This window comes from Lissotriton vulgaris, chromosome 2_1 (genome assembly GCF_964263255.1).
Source record: "Lissotriton vulgaris chromosome 2_1, aLisVul1.2, whole genome shotgun sequence".
Lineage (NCBI taxonomy): Eukaryota > Metazoa > Chordata > Amphibia > Caudata > Salamandridae > Lissotriton > Lissotriton vulgaris.
The window spans coordinates 1,695,271,318-1,695,291,357 of record NC_141687.1 but is presented as its reverse complement, the minus strand read 5'-3'; the positions used below and the strand labels follow the sequence as shown (position 1 = coordinate 1,695,291,357).

The window sequence follows — 20,040 nt, the reverse complement described above, 5'->3', positions numbered from 1 at the left end:
TCTTGTATCTGTCGGGATCCATCTGTAGATCTTGCGGAGCATGCAGAGGGTGTTGAAGCAGGAGGAGGAGACGGCGTTGACTTGCTTGGTCATTGAGAGTGTTGATCGAGGATGATTCCCAGGTTACGTGCGTGGTCGGTGGGGGTCGGGCTGCCCCCAGTGCTGTTTGCCACCAGGAGACATCCCAGGCTGACTGGTTGGAGCCGAGGATGAGGACCTCCGTGTTGTCCGAGTTCAGCTTCAGACGGCTGATCTTCATCCAGTCGGCAACGGCCTTCATTCCTTCATGGAGGTTGGCTTTGGCGGTGATGGGGTCCTTGGTGAGGGAGAGGATCAGTTGAGTGTCGTCGGTGTAGGAGATTATGTTGAGGTTGTGCTGTCGGGCAACATGTGCGAGCAGGGCCATGTAAATGTCGAACAGTGTCGGGCTGAGGGAGGATCCTTGAGGTACACCGCAGATGATCTCGGAGGCTTTGGAACGGAACGGGGGAGACGGACGCTTTGGGTTCTGCCAGAGAGGAAGGAGGTGGTCCATTCTAGAGCCTTGTCTCGGATCCCTGTGGCGTGGAGGCGTGCGCGTAGTGTGCGGTGGCAGACGGTGTCGAAGTCGGTGGAGAGGTCTAGAAGGATGAGTGCTGCAGTCTCCCCGTTGTCTAGCAGGGTCCTGATGTCGTCGGTGGTGGCGATGAGGGCGGTCTCGGTGCTCTTGTTGCTGCGGAACCCTGACTGGGAAGGGTCCAGGATTCTGTTCTCTTCGAGGTATTGGGTTAGCTGTCTGTTAACGATTTTCTCGATGACCTTGGCCGGGAAGGGGAGCAGAGAGATGGGTCGGAAGTTCTTGAGGTCTCTTAGGTCTGCCTTGGTTTTTTTGAGTAGGGCGTTGATCTCGGCGTGTTTCTAGCTCTCTGGGAAGGTCGCGGTCTCAAAGCAGAGATTGATGATGTTGTGTAGGTGGGGTCCGATGGAGCTGCTTGCTTTGTTGAAGATGTGGTGCGGGAATGGGTCTGACGGTGAGCCGGAGTGGATTGTGCTCATGGTCTTAATGGTGTCATCAACGCTCACGCTGGTCCAGGCTAGCATGGGGATGTGGTCAATGGTGTGCGGAGGGTCTGTTGTGTTGCTGTCTGTTGGGGCTGTCTAGGTGTTGAAGCTGTCATGGATGTCTGCTATCTTGCGGTGGAAGAAGGTGGTGAGGGAGTCGCACAGGGCTTGTAACGGCAGGATATCGTTGGTGTTGGAGCTGGGGTTGGAGAGTTCCTTCACGATGTTGAAGAGCTCCTTGCTGGCGTGTGCGTTGTTGTCGAGGCGGTCTATGAAGGAGGTCTTCTTGGCAGCCCTGATGAGGTGGTGGTGGCTGCGGACGGCGTCCTTGTGTGCTGCGTGGCTGTCCGGAGTTTGTTCACTGTGCCATTTCTTCTCTAGTTTTTGACAGGCTTGCTTTGAATCTAGGAGTTCTGGGGTGAACCAGCATGCCCTCTTGCTGGTGTATCTGTGGGGGGTTTCTTCAGCAGGGTGAGGGTGTTGGCGCAGTCCTCGATCCAGCGTCTGAGTTTGTGGGCAGTGACGTCGGTGTTGGAGGGTTCAGTGGGTTGGCTGAGAGCAAGGTTTGCATGTAGTTGGTCTTCGGTGATTTTGCTCCAGCAGCGGCGGAGGATCTGTTGGGTGCGGTGGTGTGTGGTGGGTTTCTGGAAGGTGAAGTGGATGCAGCGGTGGTCGGTCCAGAGAAGTTCGGTGGTGTGGCTGACAGAGACGTGTGAGGTTGAGGAGAAGACGGGGTCGAGCGTGTGGCCAGCGGAGTGGGTGGATGTTGTGACGAGTTGTCTCAGTCCAAGGTTGGCAAGGTTATCGATCAGGGTTGTGGAGTTGTTGTTGTTGTTGTTCTCAAGGTGAAAGTTCAAGTCTCTGAGGAGGATGTAGTCGGTGGAGGTCAGGGCATGCGTGCTGATTAAGTCGGCGAGGGAGTCGCTGAACTGGGGGCGGGGTCCGGGGGGTCGGTAGACATGGGTGTCTCTAAGGGTGGAGTTGGGGTCTGTGTGGATCTGGAAATGCATGTGTTTGGCGGTCCTGAGCGCATCGTCGGTGCTAGTCAAGACCCTGATGCTGTTCTTGTGGACGATGGGGATTCCTCCTCCGACTCCATTGGTGCTGTCTCTGCGGGTGATCTTGTAGCCGTCTGGGATGGCTATGGCGATGCCGGGTGCAGAGGAGTTGTTCAACCAGGTCCTGTCAGGAAGGCGACGTCTGGGGAGGTTTTGTTGAGCAGGTCTCAGAGCTTGACGGTGTGTTTGTGTGTGGAGCGGGTGTTCAGTAGTATGCATCGGAGGTGGTTGAGGTCTTTCTTGGCTAGTGATTTGTCGGCTCTGTGGCTGGTGTAGCTGCAGTTCCGGCAGGTGAAGGGGCCATGCGTGCGTTTCAGGGCGGCCTTGAAGCAGTTGTGGGTCCGTCCGGAGTTGAGAGCATGCAGAGTGTTGGTGTCACTGTGGTGGCGGGTGTGGGGGCCAGGGGTTCTGGCGCTGGGCGCGGTCCAGGCAGAGGCGGGCGCAGACAGGCTTGCCGCACACCAGTGGTGTGACTGCGCAGTGGCCGACATGTGTGGGGAGGTGGGAGTGAGGAGCAGCTGGGAGGCGGGGGCAGCAAATGGGCAGTCAAGGGGGCAGAGCCGCAGGGGAAGCAGTTGCGGGGGCGGTGAGGGGCGACGAAGGAAACAGAAGGCAAAAGGGCACAACAATTGAGGGGGAAACGAGTGGCACAGAGGGCATAAAGGTCACAAAAAGGGCAAAAAGGTCACACGAATACAGGGGGAAACGAGTGGCACAGAAGGCAAAAAGGTCACAGGAAGGGCAAAAACGTCACAGAAAACGGGGGAAACGAGTGGCACAGAGGGCAAAAGGTCACAAGAAAGGGCAGAAATGGCACAAAAAATGGGGGAAACGAGTGGCACAGAAGGCAGAAAGGTCACAGAAATTCAGGAGCAGCTAAGCAACAGTAGGCAAAAACAGGCAGAGAGACACAGGGGCAGCGAGGGGAGCAGAAGGAAAAACCAGACAGAGAGACACGGGGGCAGCGAGGGGAGCAGAAGTGAAACTGGGCAGAGAGACACGGGGGTAGCGAGGGAGAGAACGGGCACGGGTGGTTCTGTGCCGAGGGGGAGCAACCTACCTGGAAGGGTCAAGGGTCGCTCTCCTCACCGTGCAGGGGCTGGCCTATATGGGGAGGGGGGAGTGTGGGGAGGTGGGACTGAGGAGCAGCTGGGAGGTGGGAGGTGGGGGCCGCGAATGGGCAGTCAGGGGGGCGGGGACGCAGCGGCGAGGGGCGTAGAAGAAAACAGAAGGCAAAAGGGCTCAACAATTGAGGGGGAAACGAGTGGCACAGAGGCGGAAAGGTCCCAGGAAAGGGCAGATAAGGTCACAAAGTATGTGGGGAAATGTGTGGCAGAGAGGCAGAAAGGTCCCAAGAAAGGGCAGAAAAGGTCCCAAAAAACGGGGGGAAACGAGTGGCACAGAGGCAGAAAGGTCCCAGGAAAGGGCAGAAAAGGTGAGAAAAAATGGGGGAAACGAGTGGCACAGAGGGCACAAAGGTCACAAGAAAAGGTAGAAAGGTCACAAAAAATGGGGGGAGAAGAGTGGCACAGAGGCAGAAAGGTCACAAGAAAGAGCAGAAGAGGTCACAAAAAACGGGGGAAACGATGGCACAGAGGCAGAAAAGTCCCAAGAAAGGGCAGAAAAGGTCACAAAAAACTAGGGGAAACGAGTGGCACAGAGGCACTAAGGTCACAAGAAAGAGCAGAAGAGGTCACAAAAAACAGGGGGAAACGAGTGGCACAGATGCACAAAGGTCACAAGAAAGGGCAGAAAAAGGTCACAAAAAACGGGGGGAAACGAGAGGCACAGATGCACAAAGTTCACAAGAAAGGGCAGAAAAGGTCACAAAAAAAGTGGGGTAAACGAGTGGCATAGAGGCAGAAAGGTCCCAAGAAAGGGTAGAAGAGGTCACAAAAAACAGGGGAAAATGAGTGGCACAGATGCACAAAGGTCACAAGAAAGGGCAGAAAAAGGTCACAAAAAACGGGGGGAAACAAGTGGAACAGATGCACAAAGGTCACAAGAAAGGGCAGAAAAGGTCACAAAAAAGGGGGAAACGAGTGGCATAGAGGCAGAAAGGTCACAAGAAAGGGCAGAAAAGGTCACAAAAAACGGGGGGAAACGAGTGGCACAGAGGGCACAAAGGTCACAAAAAAGGGCAGAAAAGGTCACAAAAAACAGGGGGAAACGAATGGCACAGAGGGCACAGAGGTCAAAAGAAAAAAAGGAAGAAAAGGTAAAAAAACGGGGGGAAATGAGTGGCACAGAGGCAGAAACGTCCCAAGAAAGGGCAGAAAAGGTCACAAAAAACAGGGGGAAACGAGTGGCACAGAGGCACAAAGGTCCCAAGAAAGGGCAGAAAAGGTCACAAAAAACGGGGGGAAACGAGTGGTACAGAGGCACAAAGGTCACAGAAATGCAGGGGCAGCTAGGCAACAGAAAGCAAAAACGGGCAGAGAGACACGGGGGCGCGAGGGGAGCAGAAGGAAAAACTGGCCAGAGAGACACGGGGGCAGCGAGGGAGAGAACGGGCACAGGCGGTGCTGTGTGAAGGGGGAGCGACCTACCTGGAAGGGTCGCTAGTTTTTATAAGGCAGGCCATGTAGCACCTTACAAATGGCAGTGTGTTCAATGGACTTATGTTGGACTGTTTTCAGCATAGAAAGCATAGCAATTATGTGTATTGCACTTTCACTCACATCTCATTACCCTATCTCACATCTCATCTCATTACCTTTCAGGCTGACTCTGCCAAGGCTCGATCTAGTTTAAAGGACTATTGATGGATTAGAAAAGCATAGGAGTGCTATACTTAAATGTTTTAATAAACACATTTCTGGAAACAGTTTGGTGGTCATTTACCTACTCCACTGAAAATTGTGACATTCTAAGGGTGGTCAACACTGCACACAGCATAGCATTGTGTGAAACCTTTAAAATGTTGAATTACACCATATAAATGTGCTGCCTTGAATTCTAAAGCATCTGTTACTTAATGTTTTAAGCATGCTCACAATTGCTTATTTGCAATCTTTGATTTACTACATTATGGTGATACTGATGCTATGTAGACTTTCATAACTGCCAAGTCTCCCCATGACAGATGTCTCATTATAACAATAATCTATTTTTCACAACCTTTAAATACATCTCAAATAACAAAGCAACATTTCTCTCTCTGTTGCTATATATAAAACAGCTTCAGCCACAGATCACACGCCCCTGATGATGATCAAAAACCAAGAAACGTCAATGCCGGCACCTTACTTAAGTCTTACATTTCCTGTACACTTAAAAAAACAACTGATGCCACTTTGCTTTGGCCAGCTACCATCAACAACTGACCAAAATTGGCCAACAGCATGTAGACTTTGTGGCAGCAAAAACAGAGGATTTTAATATTTGTATTTGACACAACCTACATACAGCACGTGTCACTTTACTAAAAAAAAGTCTTTATCTCTGGAGGAATAAGGACATGTAGAGCAGCTATCATACAAGGGCTTGACTGGTCAGATCCCCAGTTGTACTGCAAATTAGTAAAATACCATAAACTTCATGAACTGGCTCTGAAAACCACGGCCCAGAAAGATCATTGATTTTAAATATAAAAAGAAACATTCTATTTTAAATTTGTTATTATATTTGAGAAGACAAAATGTGAATTTCCACAATGATTGATCGATGAATCATTGCATGAGCGAAGTACAGATGTTATGAATGTTTATATGTAACATAAATGAAGTTTGTGTTCATTTTGCTCAATTTTCACATTGAATTGATTGATTGATTGAAAGCTTTATTTCGATATAAAAACATATCATAAAAGCAATACATTACATCAATAATAAAAACAATTTAACAATGCACACTGTAAATACCCTTCAGAATCAACAACGGGATTAGAAAATGTATTATTGGGCAAATTGTAAAAGCCAATACAGGCAGAAAACACATTACTGGATCAACAGTTTCTTTGCAGTTCTTATTCGCCAAGCCCAGCCCAGAAATTTTGCCATAGAGCAGGCAAAAAAGGGACGGGCATCTGTACGCAATATGAGTAAGGCTTCGAAGTGTGATCTAGTGCCCAAACTCCTACATAAAGGCTTCAGCCATCTCGACCTAGGCACCGCATAAGCATAGCACTCAAACAACAGGTGAGCAACAGACTCAACCCTTGAGTCACAGAAGGGACAATGTGGTACAGTTTGTAATGGTGGTTTCCAGGTGGAAGTTAACAACCCTAAGGGGAGTACTCCCACCCTAAATTTGAAGTACAGTGATCTGTCGCCCGAGTTATGGATTAGATCCAGATAGGGTTCCCTATAAAGGAGCTCCTTAACTAACAGAAACTGAGCAACAGATTTACAATGTTTAGGATTGCACAATCTCTCGTTGTCCACCCATGACCAATAAGCCTTCTTTAGTAGTTGTTTTGACGGTGCTGATCTATTGACCCAAGCGTCTCCTAACCCCAACTCATAGAGAAGCCGCTTAACCTCCCTGAGCCAGGGTACCTTATGCCAGCCCGAAAGTGATAAAAGTTCACTTAAGGCATCTGCGTAGCTACACAGTTCTGGGACGTTCCATATCCTGGCCCATAGTAAAAGGGGACGTAGCCTTGCTTGCTCGCATATTGGGTGTGTGCCTGCATCTAGCAAGAGGGGGATTGTAGGGGTACTGTGGGGTAACCTCATAAGATCTTTATGAAAGTTATTTTCGAGGTGCGATAAGGTGTCAACTCTCTGAATGCCCCACAGTTCTGCGCCATACAATGCTGCACTCACCACCCTTGCCCTGTAGATGTCTAATAGTGCCCCAATAGGTTTTATAGATGAGGCATGTTGTTCTTGAGCAGGGCACCTGCGACCCTCTTATGGGTCAAAAACACCTTTTGGTGGTGTGCCTTCCAACTCATAGTGTCGCAGAGTCGGATGCCCAGGTAGTCAAATTCTTTGACTCTTTCGAGTGGAACAGAGTCTAGAGCAGGAGGGGCAACAGATTTCTTGGGCGGGTTAAGGACAAGGAATTTGGTTTTGCCTATATTTATAGACTGGCCCTTAGTATCACAAAAGGCCTTGAAGCTAGAAAGCAACTTTTGAATGCCTGCTGGTGATTTTGAGATTAGGAGGGTGTCATCCGCAAATAGGAGCGTTGGAACTTTCCTTCCTGCCAGGGAAGGTGCATCTGATGGATGTTGAAGAAGATGCTCCACCACTCCGTTAACGTAAAGAGAAAACAGAGTGGGGGCAAGCACACACCCCTGGCGGACGCCCCTATTTACAGGGATACAAGATGTTTTTTCCCCTTGAGCACCCCATCTAATCTGGACAAAGTTGCTTTCATGGAATTTTATAAGCAAAGCCAACAAGTAAGAGGGTATACCTAACCTATCGAGGACATTCCACAATTGGGCTCGTGGGACCAGGTCGAAGGCAGTTCGCAAGTCTATAAAGACTAGATACAAACTGCCCCCACCCAGCACTACCACTTTCCAATATATAATTAAAATGCGAAATGTCTGCTCGATGGTGCCTGTCCCTGTTCTAAAACCTGCTTGGAAATCTGACAGAATCTGGTTTTCATTGGCCCACTGCGAGATCCTACCTAGTACCACTTTGCCCGCAACCTTTTGTGTTGAGTCCAGCAGACTGATAGGGCGATAGTTGGCTGGGTCGTCCCTGCAGCCTTTCTTAAAAATAGGGACGACCTCAGCACCCCTCAATGAGTCAGGGAGAGAACCTCCCAGCAAGGCCTCATTTAAGAGTGAAGCAATTAATCTGCTCCACAATAATGGATATTTCTTCAGCAAGTCACCCGGAATCCCATCAGGGCCTGCAGCCTTATTGGTTACGATACACCTGATTGCCCTTTCAACTTCCTCAGTGGTGAAGGGGCAGTCATTAATTGGAATGTCAGCTGGGGGACTGGACGAAAGACTCAAACTTGGATGAGATGCCCCCAGTGGAGCAGAATATAGCTTGGAGAAGTGGGCAAACCAGACGTCACCAGGGATATTACAGGTTAACTGTTGATCAAGAGGCTTGTCCCTGGCTCTCAGCAAATCCCAAAACCCCTTGGAATCTTTCCTAGTACTTGCCTCCACTAGCTCCCACCAAAAATTGTATTCATGAGCCTCCTTAGCCTCAGCCACAGTTTTTTTGTAAAATTTCCTTGCAATTCTGGTGTTGGCTGGACCTTGTTCTTCACTGCGGAGATAAGTTCCCCCTTAGCAGCCCGACATTTGGAGGAATACCACTTGTATCTTGCCTTAGAAACACCTTTCGGTACAACCCTCGCACTGGATTGATGAGTGGTAAACAGTTCGCTTAATGCCACAATAGTTTCTGTGAATGTCGGTAGAACATCTTGACTGGTGAGACTTAAGGCATCGAGCCGTGGCCCACCACTGACATGATGGTCCCTGCTTGCGCCATCCTTACTTCATCCGCTGCCGCTTTTGCTCACTTTAGGCGCCTACCACAGTTTGAAGGAACAATTTCATGGGTGGATTTCCACTTGTGGGCAAACTTGTCTCGGTTCCCAACCTGCCAAGAAGGAGTGAGGGTTAAGGAAAGAGGATTATGGTCACTATCACAAGACGCTATGACCTCCATGTCTTGATGGAATGACCAAAGATTGTAATTCAACATGATATAGTCAATTCTGGAGGTGTGACCCGTCCTGTTATAAGTATGCGCACCCATAGAATCCGAATTGGATCGTCCATTTGTTGGTCTCAGGTCGTGTTCCATGCAAAGTGCATTGATGTCTATCGCACTTTGCGTCCATTTGGGGATCGGATCTAGGGTCGGGATAGGGATACCTCTCCTTGTATCCTCTTCCAAAGTGTCCAAAATGTCCTCCCTGGCCAATGGCTCAAAACAGCAGTTGAAATCGCCTGCAAGGAGAACATAAGAATCGATATTGCAGGCAGCTAAATCGCTGCTTAATCCTGTTGAGGATAGGCATGATGCCCCACCCCTGGCTCCCCTCAAATAAAGATTAAAGACTTCTAACTTCCTTCCCCCTTGGCAGTGTATAGTTATCCTCTGGAGGTCAGGAGATTGAGTGGTCCTTTGACTTACACTTAAACCTAGTGCAATACTGACCCATATAAGGAGGCCGCAAGACGGGCGACCTTTGCATCCATGTTGTTGGGAAGCTGGGACAAAGTAGGTTGTAAAGCCTACTCTGTGCCTGGGTTCTAGGCACCAGGTTTCCTGTAGGAGGCAGATGTTATAGGGGTCCAAAAAAGCGTTCCATTCAGGGATTTCAAGGTTACGGGCAAGCCCTGCCACATTCCAGCTTAGAATCTTTAGCAAGGGTTCACCTAGGGTAGTCTGCCTTGGAGAATAGACAGGTATAGCCGAATTGGTCACAGGGCCTTCCACCCCTGCAGCCGCTCTAGATGACCTTAGTGGTGACTCAATCTGCTGGTGTTTAGGATGCATTGCTACTCCGGGCAGCTTCCTATCTATTGGGACATCCTGAATGGATGACAGGGGAATCATACAAGGTGAATCCTGCCGTTCGACTACGTCTTGCGAATCTAAAGTGCATGAAGTGATCAATCCCCCATCTATAGGCAAAGTATGTGGTATTCCTACTGGACCTAGGGGGCTAGGAACTAAAGGTTCAATCAACAAGGGGGGAGATTCTACGAGTCCTAAGGCCTGGGGTGAAGGTGCTTTTTCCATTAATTGATGGGCAAGTTGCCTAGGGAGTCAATCTACCTCCTCCAGGCCGCCAAACCTATTAGAGGTTGGAAGGCCATTCCAATGTAAAGGGAAGTCCTTTTGGTTGTTAGGGTGACTCTTCCATGTGTGGTGATGTACCAATGACCAATCATCCACCTGGATATGTCTGGGGCGTGGTGGGTAAAAGAAGGACAGTGGCCTAGGTATGACAGAAGAACCTTCGCTGGTGGGCCAAGAACAGATGTGATGTGCCGTGTGTGGGTCCTCAAAGGTCACCACTACACAGTCCCCGAAGCTGGTTTTCCTTGTGGGACCCACCCAGGGAATTCTACGTACCATCAAAACTCTGCTTCTCCGGCCATTGGGAATAGGTCTATTCACATTAAGCCAATGCATTATCTTGTTCTTCATAGACCAGTGGTTCTCGTGTTGACCATTTCCAATCTGGGGAACGCCCGTCAACACAACCACATAATCATTGGCCTCTGGAGGAAGATCAATATAGCCCCCTCTAAAGTTATTCTTAACAGGAGGGCCCTGAGTTGGTTGGTAAGCCACTTCACTGGGAGGGGGTCTAAGAGGGACGCCGGGGTTGGGATTTACTAGTGGCTGTGGAATAGAGAGCTTGGGAGCCTTAGGTTTAGGGGCAGCGGAGGTTTGATCCACACCCATGGTCCGCGGTTTGGGAACCGGCCGTACAGAGGCTGGTACTGGGGGGGGGAGTTGCGGGGCTTGTAGTGTAGGGACTAATGGTGATGGGTCAGCTACAGGGAGACCCTGTTTTTCAAGACTTCTCAGGCCGAGAGTGGCCAGAGCAATAATGCTCTTTTCCATCTCGAGCAAGTTGTTTTCAATGCGTGAGAGTCTGAGGTCGAGGGGGGAAAGAAGTTTCTTAAGAGTTTCCCAAACTAAACCTATAAATTCCTCCTCGTTCTTTTCCAAACCCTCTACATGTAAGCCCTCATCCTCTAGGGTGGTAGTAGAGGAAGCAGTGGCTGCCCCCTCTCCCCCTCCCTCCCTTGGTGGCTGTTCACTAGGGGTACACTCTCCTTTTGCATTGGGTACCGGAACACTAGTCAATTTCAAATGTTGTGCTACCGCAATTTTTGCCTTCTTGCGAGAGTAGGCAGAGCGGGAATTGCGTTTTCTTTTAGGTTGTTTGCCATTAATAATATTACAACTAGGTGAGTTGAAAAATAACGGGGTGGGGGGTTTAGAAATAGCAGCCTGTTTGGGAGAAACAGCTGGTAGGTTCGCTTTGTCTGTCTTGGCTGGTGGCTCTAAGGGCGGGGGAAGGGGGAGCGGAATCGGGGTCTGGTGAACATCAACCTGTGTGACTACACAATGGGGAATGGCAGGACGCTCCGGGGTAACCGCAGTGGCTATGTGGCCAAGGGAGGATTTTTTAGAAATTGCAATGACCTGGGACAATCTTCTGGCAGCTGCCAGTTCCAGGGAGACCCGGGTCTGAAGTTTAGAAATTTCTTGGTCTATAGCTAGATTAGTACGGGTAATGAAATCATCCATGGGGCCATTGATTGGTGGGCCACCCTTGACAGCCTTACTCCGAGTTAACCTGGTGCACATAACTTTAGCTACACGAAGGCAACCGCCAAATCTAGCAGTGGAAACAGGATAATATAATGGTTTACCTATTTAGACTCAGTAGAGGAAATAACGGGGAAAAAGGCAAAAGAGGGTGGGCCAGTCCAGTCCACTCAGTCCTCGAACGACCTCAAACGGCCCGCTCTTAGCCCGGTCTTTGCCTCGAGCTGCGTCCCGCGCTGCGGGAGTCTGATTATGTGATATAGGGGACGTAGTGGGTGGGGGGCGGGCCAGCGGGGAGAGCGGACCGGATGCTGTCTCCGTGGTCTCGCAGGGACTCCTGGTTGCTGGAGTCCCCGCATGCTCGCAGCCCGCCGAGCCTCACGCCTTTACCTGCGCCTTACTGCTCCTGGTTCCCGGTAAGTGATGCTCTGCGCACTCCTGTGCGAAGCGGCACCCGTGGAGCGGGTGCGGCGAGGAGTTGGCTGTTTTGCCCTCTAAGTCCTGCAGCGTCTGGTCAGCTGAGCCTCTAGCCGGTATGGTGCAATGCCCCAACAGGTGGTTGTGGGAGTCGCCTTTACTAGCCTCAGGCGGGCGGGGGGCAGGCCAGCGGGGAGAGCGGACCGGATGCTGTCTCCGTGGTCTCGCAGGGACTCCTGGTTGCTGGAGTCCCCGCTCGCTCGCAGCCCCGCCGAGCCTCACGCCCTTACCTCCGCCTTACTGCTCCTGGTTCCCGGTAAGTGATGCTCTGCGCACTCCTGTGCGAAGCGGCACCCGCGGAGCGGGTGCGGCGAGGAGTTGGCTGTTTTGCCCTCTAAGTCCTGCAGCGTCTGGTCAGCTGAGCCTCTAGCCGGTATGGTGCAATGCCCCAACAGGTGGTGGTGGGAGTCGCCTTTACTAGCCTCAGGCGGGCGGGGGGCGGGCCAGCGGGGAGAGCGGACCGGATGCTGTCTCCGTGGTCTCGCAGGGACTCCTGGTTGCTGGAGTCCCCGCACGCTCGCAGCCCCGCCGAGCCTCACGCCCTTACCTCCGCCTTACTGCTCCTGGTTCCCGGTAAGTGATGCTCTGCGCACTCCTGTGCGAAGCGGCACCCGCGGAGCGGGTGCAGCGAGGAGTTGGCTGTTTTGCCCTCTAAGTCCTGCAGCGTCTGGTCAGCTGAGCCTCTAGCCGGTATGGTGCAATGCCCCAACAGGTGGTTGTGGGAGTCGCCTTTACTAGCCTCAGGCGGGCGAGGGGCAGGCCAGCGGGGAGAGCGGACCGGATGCTGTCTCCGTGGTCTTGCAGGGACTCCTGGTTGCTGGAGTCCCCGCTCGCTCGCAGCCCCGCCGAGCCTCACGCCCTTACCTCCGCCTTACTGCTCCTGGTTCCCGGTAAGTGATGCTCTGCGCACTCCTGTGCGAAGCGGCACCCGCGGAGCGGGTGCGGCAAGGAGTTGGCTGTTTTGCCCTCTAAGTCCTGCAGCGTCTGGTCAGCTGAGCCTCTAGCCGGTATGGTGCAATGCCCCAACAGGTGGTGATGGGAGTCGCCTTTACTAGCCTCAGGTGGGTGGGGGGCGGGCCAGCGGGGAGAGCGGACCGGATGCTGTCTCCGTGGTCTTGCAGGGACTCCTGGTTGCTGGAGTCCCCGCACGCTCGCAGCCCCGCCGAGCCTCACGCCCTTACCTCCGCCTTACTGCTCCTGGTTCCCGGTAAGTGATGCTCTGCGCACTCCTGTGCGAAGCGGCACCCGCGGAGCGGGTGCAGCGAGGAGTTGGCTGTTTTGCCCTCTAAGTCCTTCAGCGTCTGGTCAGCTGAGCCTCTAGCCGGTATGGTGCAATGCCCCAACAGGTGGTGGTGGGAGTCGCCTTTCCTAGCCTCAGGCGGGTGGGGGCGGGCCAGCGGGGAGAGCGGACCGGATGCTGTCTCCGTGGTCTCGCAGGGACTCCTGGTTGCTGGAGTCCCCGCATGCTCGCAGCCCCGCCGAGCCTCACGCCCTTACCTCCGCCTTACTGCTCCTGGTTCCCGGTAAGTGATGCTCTGCGCACTCCTGTGCAAAGCGGCACCCGCGGAGCGGGTGCGGCGAGGAGTTGGCTGTTTTGCCCTCTAAGTCCTGCAGCGTCTGGTCAGCTGAGCCTCTAGCCGGTATGGTGTAATGCCCACATTGAATTAACTTTTAGATGTGGTACTTATAATGTTTACATTTAAGAATGAAGACTGCGGGACAGCTAATTGCACATTATGCTCTTACAACCTGAAGAGTTACCAGCCTCTTTTTGCACATTGAATCTAATTTTAGATGCAGTATATATTATGTCTTTACTCAAAGACAAAGTTTATATTTATCTTGCTCATTTTGCTCAGTGGACCAATTTTCAGATGAAATGTTTATCATATCTCAAATTAAGAACAAAGCCTGCATTTTCCAGCTTATGCTAGCCTATGCACTTTACGCTTTTAAATTACAAATATTACTTGACCACTTCTGTCTAATGATTAATGTTAGCTAAAGTGTTCATTAAGTCTCATTTTCAAAGGTGAAGCCGTGTTTATCTTGTTTTATTTATCCCAAAATGGTTATGGTATTAACTAACTAATTAATAGAACTTATCTTACCTCATTATAAGTCAGTCCTGACCTTTTAACAGACATTCGATTGTATTCTCTGACTTTAACTTTTGCTTTTAATATTTTAACTATGGGCTAAAAACCGGGCAGTAAAGTCCTGTTGGTTTAAAAGCCAGAATTAGCTAGAGGTATCTGACATAACAAAGGGAGACGCTTCAACTATGTATCTAGTTGGTATGTGGAAGGTATTGTATCAAGTTTTCACCACTGTCCAATGTGCATGGAGACGGCCCTCTTTTCACAGGTACCTATCACTACACCTTGCATTGAATGTTTTTAACCTGAGCGGTGTTGCTGGTAACCCACTAACAATACTGACTTTTTAGAAAGGGGGACTGATGTAGCAAAGGATTTCACCTATTCTGTGTCTCTGGCTAAATGTTAAAGTATACATTGGCCAACATTTTTATTAGCTTTCCATTTTACTAATTAGTGAAAGAATTAAACACTGCCTAAAGATCAGCCTCTCTACAATATATAAAAGACAAAGCTCAGACGTAAAATATGCTCCTAAACTCAGCATCTTTAATCCAAGCACACAAAACTGGAGGAAACAAATGGAAGTAAAAAAATATTTTAATTATATCCCTAAGCAACAAAACTCAAGCAGAATAATCTTAGATCAATCTTTCTTGCTACAACCTTGAAAGTTACATTGTGTTTCAGCCTTCAGGATAAAATGTAAATGAGTCATTCTCTCACACTTTCCTTTTCTATGGAATTGTAATTTATAGTTGTGCAGACATCCTTTTCTATGGAATTGTAATTTATAGTTGTGCAGATGTTTGTCAGTGTTTATATGTTTACAGTGATGGGGCTGTCTCGCTTTCGGTGAGGCTTTATCCGTTATTATAGGTTTGCACCTAAAACAGGATCGCCTACGTTTATGTAGCGGTGTAATATGAGAGGTCATAAGCAGTAAATAACAGCGGTGCAAGTTATAGATAGTTCATTGAACTTCAACTGGTGAATGTAAGTGGGTTTTCAATTTATTAACTTTAGTTCTAATCTCATTCCAGTACTTGACTATAATACCACTGTTAGATCTGGCATCTCTGGCATGGTTTTCCCCTATCTTTTTGCCTCTACCTCCTGTATTTTTGATGCTGTGCTAGATTTCGTTTTGCTGGTTTAGATGCTTTGGACACTCTGTCACTGCTGATCAGTGCCAGAGTGTAAATGCTCCCTGTGTAAATTGTTATCATGATTGGATATACATGATTGGCATTTTTGTATCACCACGAAGTCCCTAGTAAAGTGCACTGGGTGTGCCAGGGCTGGTGATGACAAATGCTACTAATGGGCCTGCAGCACTGATTGTGCCACCCACATGAGTAGCCCTAAATTGGTGTCTCAGGCCTGCCACTGCAGTGCCTGTGTGCAGTCTAGGAACTACCATGTCCTCCTGGTCAGTGTCCCCACTGACCAGGCCTAACCCCTCCCTTTTTGAGCACATTGGTCACCCCTATGGAAGGCCCAATGTACCCCCCTGGGCAGGGTGCAGTGTATGTAAAAGGTAAAGCATGTACTAGTGTAGGTGACATGTTCTGGTAGTGAATTACAGCCATTTCCGTTTTTCACTATTGTAAGGCTATCTTGCTCCATAGATTAACATGGGGGATGCTGGCTACAGTGGTTTCCAGCATTTCTTCCCATAGGAACAAGATAGGACATAAGTATCTGGTATCCCATAACTCAGAATTTAATAACACATCTTTTAGGAAAGGTTGTTTTTAAATCCTGTGTTTGAGAACAACACTTTTAGAAAGTTGCTGTTCTCTTGTCTGACCCTTCTGTGTGCCTTGGCCTGTTTGTGTGTTGACTGTCTGGTTTGAGAGTGACAGGGGCTGGGGATTCCCCAGGAGGCTGGCTGAGTCAGCCCTAGGCTGAATGACTGCATTTGCAAGCTGAGTGGTTGGAGGAGTTAGCACCTGGGCCTGAATAGGGCTGTGCCTGCCTGCCACAATGCCGGCTCCACCTCCTGCTGGGCGGCTGATGACCCTGCACCTCACTCTGAAAGGAAAGGAGAAGCCAGGCAAACAAAGTGCTCAAGCAACACTCAGAACTGGTAAAGACCGGGCTCAGGGCCCACTTGCACGAAGAGAACAAAGACTTTTAGGGGTATAAGTACAGGACCCCTGACAACAGAAAATTAGATCATCCTGTAATCAAGAAGGAACCTTTGCCAAGGAGAAAGCTGAATCTGAAGAAGGAAGACTGTCCTGCTGTTGCTCTGCTGGACTGACCTGTTGCTTTGCTGCGAATGAGAGGGGAAGGACTTTGCTGTTGTGCAGTGTCCCCTGTCTTGATGGAATCTCCAAGGGCCTGAGAAGAGCTGGCTCCCTGTTCTGAAGTCCCAGGAACAAAAGGACTTCACCCCCAACTTCCCTGATTCTAGGCTGAGAGATTTCTGTCCTTCCTCGAGTGCTTGATCCAGTTGTGGGGCCTCTGGAAGTTGTACCTGTGCTGGGAAGCTTAAAACTAAGCTTGAGAGACTTTTGCAATTGAAAAGAGTCGCATCGCTCGCTTGCGGAGCGCACCCCCGACAGTGCGAGAAGTTTCCCGCCGCTACGAAGGTCGAGATCGTCACAGCGCCTGTTGCCGCTGTCAGAGCCGTCGCATCCTTCGTTTGCGAAACGCACCCGATCGGTGTGGGAAGCCTAACATCGCTGTCGTCGCAGAGCCTGTCGATGGGTGAGATCGCCGCACTGCTTGCTTGGGGACCGCATCACATCGCTGCAAGTGTCATCGCAGAAGCCATCGCATCAAAGAGCTGCGAGAGAGAAGATCACTGCTGGTTCGCGCATCGACGCCCCGGAGATCATCGCAACTCCAGAGATCGTCGCATCGTGCCTTTGCGAGAACAAACTTCCTACGGAACCTACGCACCGGAATCCATACAAGTGGCCTTCCTCCCCATACGGACCGGATTCGTCGCAACACGCCCTCTGCTGTAGCGGGGCTGTCGCATCGCCTCCCCAGGGTCTCAGGAGCAACGCATCGCTTGTTTTCCACCGCACCAGATTCTGCTTTTGGAACTTTGTCGCAACTAAAGGTACTGTGTCTGAAACGTGATGCAACTGTGAACTTTTCACGCAACTGTGGATTATTTTATCGCAACCGTAAGAACTCTTTTGAAACCATATTCTTGAACTGTGTATGTTGTATTTTTGTCGTTTTGGTCTTGTGTAGTTTAAATTAAATACCTTTATTTTTCTAAACTGTTGTGGAGTCGCTTGTTTTCCACCGCACCAGATTCTGCTTTTGGAAACTTTGTCGCAACTAAAGGTACTGTGTCTGAAACGTGATGCAACTGTGAACTTTTCACGCAACTGTGGATTATTTTATCGCAACCGTAAGAACTCTTTTGAAACCATATTCTTGAACTGTGTATGTTGTATTTTTGTCGTTTTGGTCTTGTGTAGTTTAAATTAAATACCTTTATTTTTCTAAACTGTTGTGGAGTCAGTTTGTGGTGTTTTCACTGTGTTACTGTGAGTGTTGGTACAAATACTTTACACATTGCCTCCTGAATAGCCTTGACTGCTCGTGCCAAGCTACCTAGAGGGTGAGCAGGGGTTATCTCAGAGGGTTTCCTCCTTACCCTGACAAGAATCAAGGGTCCCTATTTGGACAGTGGTACCTACCTCTGCCAACTGGAGACCCCTAGTTCTAACAGCCACTTTAACATTTGTGTTTTTTTCAGTGAGCATAAATATAGATAGCTATCCCTGATAGATATCACTGTTTACAGATCACAGCTTTTCTAATATCCTCCTGTATCTCAATGAGAAGTGATATTGTAATAGCTGCAGCATAATACCTAGCCCAAAACAAAACCCAAGACACAGTAATATCTCAAGGAGTCTCAGGCAGGTAAAACACACACCTGTCACTGCTACTATTACTGCAAGGGCATGAACATGGTCGAAAAAGAGGTGCACTCGTTTTAAGATGCAACATGGCTCCACAAATTATGTTTCATGTACATTTCTTGGTTTCTCTCAGAGTGCTCTGAGTACAATATTAAACAGATCCTGCTTCTGTGTTCAATGGCCTTTTTACATTATATTTGCGGTTAACATCATATCTTGTGACTAAGTGAAGAGTTTATTTCTTTAAAGAGAAACATGCACATCCAACGCAAAAAAACACACATAATGTCACTGCTTAATCTTTGTTGAAGAACCTGGCAATTCATTTTTTGCTGCAAATTAGCAGCACCACATAGTCACATTTAAGTAAACACAAAATGCAAAAACATGCTTCTGTGTTTCAGTGGAGACATATTTTTCCTGGGGTAATATGTTGTTTAATCTCCTGTTTATTTACCAATGTGAAAAAAAACAGCTTTGCAGGTAAACTTTTGTCAACTGGCTCTTGCAATTAAAGAAGAACACTTTAAGAATATGTAACACCTGGCTAGTTTATTTGCAGCGATATGGCTAAATTACCTTTTTAGCAGGAAGACTGTGAAGAAAACTATACGACAAATTATACCTGTTACCATCCTAATTACATGCACATTGCTACTGTACAGCTATTACCCCCACCACTACTACTTGCACCATCATTACCATCATAACTGCCATTGCCATAACTATTACCGCACCATTACCAACATCACCACAACCATTACCTCCACCACATATACTACAATTACCACTAACATTATCTCTACCACCACCATTACCATAACCGTTTCCAAAACTAACATTTTACCATTGCTGGTGCTACTATTTCCGAAACTATCAAAAAACCACCACTATTATCATCACTAACATCAACAGTAGTATTACCTTAACCACCACTCCTGCTATGACCACCATAACACCTACTACCACAAGAGCACACTCACAGCTGCTACCATCACTGCTAGTTGCTACGGGATTATCTTTACCATTATTTATAACACCATCACTATCACCCCTCACCTCCACTACACACATGACCACCATTACCCTCACTACTATGATCAGTGCTAATACTACTGACAGTGCCTAAATTGAGCCAGTGGTCGCCGTTGGGGTTCCCTGGTACATGTTATTTAAGCCCAGCACTTATTTTTCTGCATCAGCCATTTATCAATAGCAAGAGATTGAAAACACAGAAAGCGGTAAAACAGAGGAAGAGAAAAGCTGTCACAATGGGTGAAAGCAGGAACCTGTGAGTCAGATAAAGGGGCAGGGAGTGCGAGGTGATTGAACAAAGATGTAGGAGGTAAAATCAAGACAACACATGCTTGGTATACGGAGTGCTGGCATTTATTACACCTGCTGCAGGTTTCCCTGCAGAGCTTTGGGTACTGGCACTCATTAATTTTCAAATCAAGCACTGACTACAGTCACCATCAGTACTTTTACCACCACCATCTCATCCATGACCACAACTACAACCACCACTAGGCAACCACTATCACTACTAATACCTGCACCACCACTGCTAACACCACCATTCCCATGACGTTTTTCTATGTGTATGAACATTGTGTTTTCAACATTGTTACACGTGTGCATGAGAAAGATGAGGTGAGCATCTGAGCGAGTCAGTGTTTGTATGCTATCAGTAATCAAAGACTTGTGGGATTTTTCAATGTTTGTTTGTTCATATAGTTTGCTAGTTGTTTTCAAGCCGCAACTGTTTCCATTGCAACATGCACCACAGCATGCCACACTGACAGACCCTCCTCCCCAGACTTCAAGGTCTGTATATGGTGCTCAGTGAGGGTCGGTGAAATCAGAAATATCCACGCACAGTCATAGAGGAAAGGCTGCATTGGGATTTGTTTAACTTGTTTTGTGATGAGCAACAACTTAAGTCTGGACACATTTTGCAGCTGTTAGAGTCAAAGTGCATAAAAGGAAATCTGTAACTTACAGGCATGTAGATATGTGGTTGCATTGCATCTGCACTCCCCAATTCCTGCATTGTCAGTGCACACCTCATCACTAGCACACGCAGGTTCACAGTTGAGCTCCTCTGAAATAAAAGAAAACAACAGATCAAACATTGGCGACACTCTCTGGATATTAGGGCAGATTAATGACAATGCTGCCAAACAAACCAAAACAGCAGCCCCTGCGTGAAGGTTGTACAGCCTTCCTTACGCGT

At 48.9% G+C, this 20,040-nt stretch overlaps 1 protein-coding gene across 1 annotated transcript in view; it reads right to left on the bottom strand.

The window, feature by feature from the left end:
- The window catches only part of LOC147733121 (uromodulin-like), an 847,256-nt gene that overhangs the window by 533,321 nt on the left and 293,895 nt on the right, over positions 1 to 20,040 (bottom strand). Inside the window, exon 3 of the mRNA XM_086955851.1 lies at positions 19,807 to 19,908. Coding sequence (XP_086811977.1) covers positions 19,807 to 19,908 — 102 coding nt within the window. The remainder of the gene's footprint in view (positions 1 to 19,806; positions 19,909 to 20,040) is intronic.